Source organism: Olea europaea, chromosome 12, assembly GCF_002742605.1.
Source record: "Olea europaea var. sylvestris chromosome 12, O_europaea_v1, whole genome shotgun sequence".
NCBI lineage: Eukaryota > Viridiplantae > Streptophyta > Magnoliopsida > Lamiales > Oleaceae > Olea > Olea europaea.
The window spans coordinates 5,094,519-5,104,319 of record NC_036248.1 but is presented as its reverse complement, the minus strand read 5'-3'; the positions used below and the strand labels follow the sequence as shown (position 1 = coordinate 5,104,319).

The window sequence follows — 9,801 nt, the reverse complement described above, 5'->3', positions numbered from 1 at the left end:
AACATCCAGTGTTGAGATGTTTAGACAAGATAGAAAATAATTGTTGACAGCGGCTTTCCAATGGCTTTATTTATTGGTTTGCTAACATTATAGTTGCTTACATTTTTTATAAACGGCTGGTTGCTCTCGTATCTGTATGTTTGTTTATATTGGGTTAAAATCACTAGTGGTCACTGAACTTTTACTTATGAATAATGCAACTTTTACATATTGGTTCCGATGAGGTGTCAAAAAAGAATTTGATTGAAATTTTTTTGATTAAATCATATATTATCACATCATGTTTATATGTCATTATTAAATAATTATGTACATATAGTACAATTGCTAACTTAAGCCCTTGTTTGACCCTCATTCTTTAGAAGAAAATGCATTTTTTAACATTATTTTTTATTATACATTTTTCAATAAAATAATATTACATGTAAATTTAATTTTTTTTTAATTAATCATACATGTTTCATCAATAAACTATTAAAAAATATCTTTTTCGTCCCAAAATGGGGCTCAAACAATTTCTAAATACCAATTTTGTCGCTGAACTTTTCTTTGTTCTGATCATTAAAGTGGGTAGTTGAAGTTAATCATTTTTTGCAATTTTGTCAATATCTCAATGAACTTTCACTATATATTTTGTGCCCTGTTATAAATTAGATTCAACCGAGCATGTTTGGTGAAGTTTAAATTGCTTACTTGTGAGTAGATAAGTGAGCTTAAGTTCTTTACATTTTGTAGTAACATAAGTTTTAATCGTTTGCTTATGAGTAACTTTTTACTAACGAGAGAAATAAATTGAATTAGTTAAACGTGAATGAAAATGAAATGCTAAAAGTAAATTTTACTTATTAAGCTTAGGCATGCTCCTAGCATCTTAGTCCATTGAGGGATCTTCGATTTTCTCTTTTTTTAATAATATCCAACATTGTCTAGTTAATAATACTAAAAAGTCATTAGTATAATCCAAATCAGTTAAAAGCACGATGGATTTGATGTTCACAATTAACAGGAACCAATGTTGGAATGAATTATCCTATTTCCCCACCGAGACAAATGAAATATGTCCCACAAAATAGAATATTCTACTAAGCCGTTGTTTTAGTACCCCTTCCCTTTTTTTTTTTTTCAAAATTCACTTTCTACTACGTATTCTTCCATAAAATATTTTTACATGTAAATTCAATTTTTTTCTCACTTTTTAAGTACACATTCTTTAAAAAACCATTATTACAAAAAATCATTTTCTCCAAAAATAGGGCTCAAACCCACTTCAGAAACATTCAATAACAATAACAATAAGCCGAAATGGTTCAATAACAAGAAGAAGAAGAAGCTCAACTTTTTCCTTGGCCTATCATTCCTAGAGAAATTTTAATAGGCCAAGTGACGGTCCTTCAACTTGGCACCACTTCCCCGTGAATTTATCTTGAAGTGGCTCAACTTTATTCAAGGTCCAATAAATTTAGGATCAACTATGTAAATTATTTTTTCGCTATTCATTTTAGTTCATTGATAGATCCAACATTCATAGATTTTGAACTGCTGAAATTACGAAAAAGATAAAAAGCAAGAACAAAAACTCCTGAAGAACCCTAGTTCGCAGCAGAAAGAAAGTAGCAGAAAGGATTGTAACACGGTTAGAAGGTTTTTTATAATCCCACATTGAAAGAGAGAGTAACAAGAGAAGTTATGGAGTATTATAAAAGAAGACCAAGTGGGCTCATTTTATATACTTACCTGGACGGGGTCAATGGGTGATCAAGAAGGCCCATGGCCTAGGTTGGTGACTTCCATTGCACTTAGGTGGGGTGCCCGCCTAAGGTCGGCCCAAGTGGTCGAGCCTACGTCGTAATTTGTGGTAGTGGGGGCCTGCGTTCGCGCGGCCCCTGCCCAATCTGTTAGTACAAAATGATTTTTTTTATATTTTCTGAGTTGGGCTTTAATTTGAGCCTATTTTATTACTAGGCTGTGCTACCTTCGCATACGGTTGTAACCGAACTATAAATCCATTGACGGGGTTTGTTCTTGGCTTCTCTCTACCTTGAGGAGAGTTTAGATTCATAACTGTTTTCTTTGTTCTTAATTTTCATCAAGAAAATTACTGTTTTTCTTGTGTATTTGGGTCCTAATAATTTGTTCTGTTTATTTTGATCCCCTAATAACTTGGATAAATTTTAATCCCAACAATTGTATAATACCTACAGTTTTTATCTAAACATAGCTTGAAACGAATTGTACTTTAAATGACCCAGAAGATAGAAAACTTCGCTCACTTCATCAAGAACATTGTGAGAATTTTGCCTTGGCAGCAAATTAAGTCGAGCAACTGACGATCTTAGGCTTTACAAATCACCAACAAAATCAGTCCATTGTTAGAATTTTGCCTTGGTAGCAAATTAGGTCGAACAACTAACGATCTCAGGCTTTACAAATCACCAACAAAAGGAGTCCATTTTGTTGACCTTCGAAAATGGTCAACAAGTGTCGTTAGAAGATAGTATATGCGTGAACATGTTCTTGTAGTATATTGATTGTAAATACATATATTTGTGGAAGAATAAGAAGATAAACAGTGGACAATATGTTATCCTCTTTTCTTGATTGAAAATATTTATCTCCTCATGATACAAGTGCTTATTTATAGTGATCAGGCCGACGTGGTTACTGTTGGATCCGATCCTCGTGGCCTGATTTGCTAGCTCTTGGCGTCACATCGACTCTAACTCACATTAATTATATTGATAGATTTTTTACAAAAGATCAACCACCCTATAGCCTTAGGCTGACATCCTTGACATTTGGACACATCACATCAATCAACTCCAGAGATACGCTTATCAGACCCTTTCTGATTGTTTAGGACCCCGGAAGCAAGGAGTAAAACCACCTCGGACGCGTAAGGTCAGGACCGCTTTGGCTATTTCTAGTAAAAACGACATCGGCATTTAATTCAACGGCCTCGGATGTTGACTCCTGTGATTTGTTTCCGTTGAACAATGCCACGTGTGTATAAGCATGAGACGTGGACCTCATTGGGAGCATCGTTTATGATTAGCAACACAATCCATTCTTTTTGCCTTTCACTTATTACTTCGTATTGTGTTTAGCTGTTGGTTCCATTTAAAAGAGAGAAAAAATGCTCGAGACAGGCATGCCTTCGCGATCATTTGGAGGGAAATCTGAGTCTTCGGTGAGTACTGAGTTATTATTGTTCAACCGAATGTGCTAAAATTTGGACAGGTCGTTGTTTTCCATATCATAGTAAACCTGTTATGGTTGAGAGGCAGACGAGTACTGGAGCAATGGAACGGTGCTGCTAATGTTCCTGGAAAACCGTCTGAATGTTTTCTGCCTTGTATCTGTCTTCCATTATCCATTCCTCGATGGTTTGAAATAAATTTCACAAACCTTGCTTGGAAGATATTTTGCTGGAATATCTTGGGAGGAGCTTTTCAGAATTTGCATTTGGCAGCTAGTTTCTGAGGCACATAATAAAGAGCAAAACAAGTCAGAAAATGAAATCAGGAGATTGGATGCAGACTTTTCACATCTAGAATTTGGATTTAGAACCTAATTATTTTGGTCTTCCTCTTTTATTTCATTTGTCATTTTTGGATTGAGCACACAGGTCGAGTATTAGATTAGCAAGACGCAATTAAGATCATTACAGTCCATTGTTTCTTTCAAAACTGACAAGCATGATGACCCACATTGTGTGATCTCATGGAACGAATCTTCTCCATTCAAAATGGGTCGATATTACTCTGAATCGAAGCCGCTCTGTGAAAGATGATTGTCTATAATTTTTCTTAGAATTATCAGAATATCTGAATCCATAAGTCTAACCTTTATGTACTTACACCTCTGTTTATCTGCTATATATGAACTTAATCTCTCATAAGCCAAGAAAAGTTAAATCCAATTATGATAAAAATTTGAATTAATAAAAGCATCACTAGAATATGATGGATTTAAAGTTTAAACCTAACAGGAAACATAAGAAACAAAGCGTACAAGAAGATGATTCAAGAGTATAACCTTTGCCTGCATTAGGTGAAATCTCCAATTTTATTTTCAATATATCCTAAAATTTCTGTATTCCTTTAACCAAAAAATAAAATATATAAAGTTTTAAATTATATTGTGGTAAATTCTTGGAATTGAGAACCAAAAAGTAATGTAATGTAGGAGAACACTAGATATTTGATGGTAATGCACTATAATGTCTTCAGAATCCCACATCAGAAGATCAAGAAACGAGAGGGGTTGAGGAGTATTATAAAAGAAGACCAAGTGGAAACTTATTACATACTTACCTGGACGGGGTCAATGGGTGATCATCAAGGCCCATGGCCTAGGTTGGTGACTTCTATTGCACTTAGGAGGGGTGCCTGCCTAAGGTCGGCCCAAGAGGTCGAGCCTACGTCATAATTTGTGGTAGTGGGGGCCTGCGTTCGCGCGGCCTCTGCCCAATTTATTAGTCAAAATGTTCTTGATTTTTTTTTATCAGATAACATTGCTGCAGTTAAAATTCTGGGTTATGATTTTATGTTAGGTGTTTTTCAACTTCTTTTTTAATATGGTCAAATAGGATTGTTTTTTTGTAGGGACCTTTTACCTTTTTTCCTCGTGTGGGAGTTAGAATTAATTTCCGTTTATATACTTCTATCAACGTGGGGGTGCTACCAAATTTTGTACACGAGGGAGGGTTCTATTTTTTTTTTTTTTAATGGGAGTTTTGGGTATCGATTTATGCAGCCGAGGTCCATTTGGACGGAAATTGTCCAAAACACTGTCAGTCCACTTGGAAAATTAAGGAATCAAACATCTAATAAAATCGTCCAAAAAAAGGTATCAACATCCAATAAAACCGTCGTGGTAGCAAATAAATCAAGGAATTTTCCCGGTCAACTGACGATGTTTTGAACAGTTTACGTCCAGATAGTAAGTACATATTTATGAAATGTTAGGAACCTTTCACTAACACAAAATGAAGGTAAGAGTAAAATCTGCAAAAAAGAAAAATGTCATAAGGAAATATAGAATAGCAAGAACATTTGAATAAGTTTTTGATTCTTTAGTGGATCATAAAAATCCTCTTTTCGAAGATCTTTTCCATTGGAGATTAGAAATAGATGGGCTTTCTATAGGACCCATTTTATTGACGGGCTTCATCACTACTTTAAATACTCAAATTGTTACTAATAATTGATCAAAAATATATTTTTTATCTTATGATTCCAGAAATAAATTTAAGGGGGTCCACTTGTTCCAATTCCAATTTCATCTCTATCGAATTTTAATATCAGAATAGCGGATAAAGTCATAATTCAATAGGTCAAATCCACTTACTTTATTTTGTAGAGATAAAAGAGGGATAGAGTAAAAAATATACTTCTTTACTTTTTTTTTCTATTATTCAAAATTTTATTATTAATATGAAAACGAATTCTTTTTTAAACGTGATGGATGGACTCCTGTAATCATGACATATTTGCGCTTACTTGAACATAATTTCTTTCCATAAGAAAGGTTAATTCCACAAAACAAAAAAAAGATGGCAACATGGGGGCGAAAAAAGGAAAGAGAGGAATGAAGGTTTTCTCGCTTTTGGCATAGCGGCCCCCAATGGGAGGCTCGCACGACGGGCAATTAGCTCACTGGAAGAGCGCGCCCCTGGTAATTGCGTCGTTCCTACATGACCTGATCAATTTGATTAGGCACTCGCCATCTATTTTCATTGTTCAAATTTGACCGGTAGGTCTTTTTATCGGATAACTACGTCCTCGAGCTCAAGGTTAGTGACTGCTACTTCCATTTGCCCTTGATAAAATTTTTGCTAAAAGGCGATTAACGGTTAAATTAGCTTCTTGGCAACTCATTATAGCTCTCTTTCAAATAAAAGCTTGAATGTACTATTGAATTTTGCTGTATGTTTATGAACGATGAATCTTCTTTATGATAAACAAAGATCAATTTCGCAAGTTTGTTATTACGGGTATTTCCTACAAAGGATCGGACTAATGACGTATATAATACTGGAATTGACTGTAGCTCATTCAAATAGGGATTCCTTTGCTTAATTTGGATGCGTGTGAATATATATCACATGTAAGAAGACAATCATTTACGCTCAAATACGTTTATAGAGTGAATGAGAAGATAAGGAATTTGGAACTGCTAAATGAAAAAGGGATAGGATAAATATTTTGGAGAGTCAAATTAGCCTTTTTGGGGATAGAGTGACTCGAACCCTCACAATATTTAAAGTCGACGGATTTTCTTTTTGCTATAAATTTCATTGTTGCCAGTATTGACACGTAAAATGTGACTCTTATCTTTTTACCAGTGATTAGAAATAATATTAAAAACAAGAATAAAACTAAAATCTTAAACCAAACACACACACATTATTAACTAAAATCTTAAACCAAACACACACTCATCATTGAATTCTCTGATGCTTCCCTCAAGGAAAAGAACGAAGAGAAAATGAAAATTACATTTTCCAATAGAAAATGTAAAGAAAGATGTAAATTACATCCACAAGAGGGTAGTGAATTTAGATCTCTTCCTAATGGAGCAAAATTTAAATTTAGATCCATCGATAATTAAATGAAGATGCAAAAATGAATTTTGAAGATATCAAATATATAATCAAAATTTAAACCACCAATTTGCTACATATCAGCAAAAATCTATAAACCTGAATTTAGCATATATCAGCATGAGATTCATCTCATAAAAAGATGAAACAAATTGCAGTCAAACAACAAACCCAACTAATATCAAGATTTAGTTACTTACAATTAAAAATTGCATTACAAATTAAATTGACTCATAAGATAAGATATTGCTTAAAGTCAAGAAGGCTAAATCTTTCACATATTATTTTGTGAAGCCAAGACACTTAAAACTAGAATTGGTTGGGACAATCCCTACCGGGAAAGCCCCTCCAAAAATTGGTGTATGCCGCTATTTGCAACGAGCACACGGTATTCTTTAGTAAAAGGCGAAAGAATAGTTCGCTCTGTGCTCACTGCACGGCTGCATGGTCTGTCATAATACTGGGCCACCTATTTACTAGCCTCTCGTTCTCTCATCCCAATACTCAGTAAACGATGTGGGATTGGGACTAAATAAAATATCGTATCTTTCGCCATTATGTAACATGGACAGAGATCTAATACTCAGAATATAGTTTCGGGATAGCGAAGTTTTCGGCCACCATTTCAGAATAGATTGGAGGTTTTACTATCAATTTCATTGGCAACTAGAAATGCGCTTTATCTTTTATCCTTAAATTTTTCGATGTCAGAAAAGTTGAAAAAACTAGTGGATTTCATTGCTGTTGGGTGAGACCCACAACTTTGCAAGTAAGGGAAGAAGGTCTAGACTCTTGAGCAAAGCAAACAGTTGATCACCACCAATTTGCTCATTAAGATTCGATAGCCCTTCTAGATTTGAAAATTGTGTAGTTATTAATCCATTATGATTTTGAGAATTTGTTTGCAAGGCCTCGATTGATTCTCGCTAAGACTTGTTATCTTGCACAACTAAAATTATTGACTCTACATTTATCACGTTGAAACTCAACTTATTACTTATCTGTGAATTTGTCTATTGGGCTCCTCTTCTTAACAAACAAACTCAAGGATATGAGCTGGAGCCAATTTCTTGATCCCGTACCTAAAACCCATTACCTTGTTCGACCAAAGTCGCTGGCTTCGTATTATATCACGTGGAGAAACTAATCTATTAATCTGCATTTCGGGTTCCTCTTCTTAACATACAAAATCAGAGACAGGGGACGAGAGTCAATTCAAGTGAGCAAATGAATCCAAAAACAAGAGTAACAACAATGATAAAAGCAAAAGTGCTGCCCTTCAACACCCATTCCAGATTAAACACAACCAATTTTGCAACTTAATAAGCGGCGATTTAGTCAAAATTTACTATATTGTTTTCCAATTTTAGTATCAAGACTTACAATTTAAAATTGCTTTACGGATTAAATTGATTCTTGAGACTATTGTTTTAAAATCTTTCAGAAAAAACATTGGAACTACTAACGAGAATTGGTTGGAGGCAATCCCCATCAGGACAGACTCCTCCAAAAATAAGCGTATACCGTTATATTTGCAAAGAGCAAGCGGTATTCTTTAGTAAAAGGCGAAAGAATAGTTCGCTTTGTGCTCCCTGCGCAGCTGCATAATTCATAATTTCAGTAGAGCTCTTAATCTATAGCCTCCCATTTCTCTTCCTAAATGTGGGTAATCCTTGAATCTGCCTTTCGGGTTCCTCTTCTTTATAACATATTCGAAGAAATGAGATGGAGTCAATTCAAGTTTGATATGCATGATCAAATGATTCATAAACATAAGGGAAGGAAGCAAAGTGCTGATGGATCTTCCAAACGTGTCCTAGAAGGTCAACAGCATTTCAATTATTTACATGACTTGAAAATCCAATCTATTAACTTAAGAAACAGTTAGATTTCATCCAAACTACAATGCAAATACGACATTACTAAAGAAAGTGCACATTCTTAACAAATCCTAGATGTCCACAGTAATTTTTGCATCCAAATGCGAGAACTCTTCAAAAAATGCCTTGAAGTGCTCATACGAATGCTCAACATCATCAACTGCACACATTTCTCTAATACTGTGCATTGACAACTGAGGAGCTCCAACGTCAACCGTGCGGATGCCTACACCACTTGCCAAAATGGGACCGATGGTTGAACCACAGGGCATGTCGTTCCGAACCACAAAATCCTACGATTTGAATTTCCATCAAAATTATAATTATTTCACTACAAAATCCCAATTCTGAGTATAATGCACGTGATGCGACCAAAAAAAAAAAACTCTCTCTCTCTTTTTCTCTTAGATGACTGATCGCTATCTTGCTTGCTTTTACTGTTCAAGAAATTAGTGATGACCATCTGAAATTTATCTGAGGATAGAGCATCAGTTGAAACTAAAACCGACCTATGTATATGCTACTATTTTTCTGTTAGCTTAAGAAAGCACATTGCAAAGCACTACTAGACCAGAAAAATGCAATTTTCTCACAGGACGATAAAAAATATGCAGTTGGATTTTCATGCCACGTTAGAATTTTCAATTATTTAACATATCGAGGTAGACAGATTACCTAACAGTTAACAAAAAGAACATGAGGTGACTAATTTTAAAAAAAAAAAAAACAAAAACAAAAAGGAAGAGTTCGGAGACTAAAGTGAAATAACACTACTGGGTAACTAACACTGTTTCTGACCCTCAAGTCAGTTTCACGTTTGTGTATTGTAAGCTCGTTAGCAGATAGAATCATCTTTGGATGCTATAAGAAAAAAACTAGGACACTTTCATCTAGTGATATTTGCTGGACCAATTTATTATATTGTTATCAAAACAGTTTTTAAAAAAAAAACTTTTACTATCCCCAACCTGTATAGGAAGACCGTGCTTGGTTGCTATCTCCCGGAATACAAAGGAAGTAACTGCATTGGTTGCATATCGTTGATTTGCATTGTGCTTAATGACCAGCCCACTATGCATTCTAGGTTGATGATTTTCTTCATGCCTATCCTGATAAACAAAAATAAATCATCATAATGCAGAAGATAATCAATACAGAATCCCAAAAACAGCTCACAGCATTTCGCATACCATGTAATTAGGATGCAAGGCATGAGCCATGTCAGCTGAGACTAGGAAACTCCTCTGAATTGCTTTTGGTAGCAACTGCATGACATTCAAATTGACAAGAGATAACAGCAAACTTTGAGAGAGAGAC

General features: G+C 34.8%; 1 protein-coding gene across 1 annotated transcript in view; it reads right to left on the bottom strand.

Annotated features, from left to right (window-relative positions):
* Window positions 1–8,339: 8,339 nt before the first annotated feature.
* Window positions 8,340–9,801, bottom strand: part of LOC111405317 (probable aspartyl aminopeptidase) — a 7,350-nt gene continuing 5,888 nt past the window's right edge. Inside the window, exons 9-11 of the mRNA XM_023034143.1 lie at window positions 9,675–9,749; window positions 9,453–9,593; window positions 8,340–8,777 (exon numbers count right to left, since the gene is read on the bottom strand). Of these exons, the coding sequence (XP_022889911.1) occupies window positions 8,556–8,777; window positions 9,453–9,593; window positions 9,675–9,749 (438 nt within the window). The 3' untranslated portion in view covers window positions 8,340–8,555. The remainder of the gene's footprint in view (window positions 8,778–9,452; window positions 9,594–9,674; window positions 9,750–9,801) is intronic.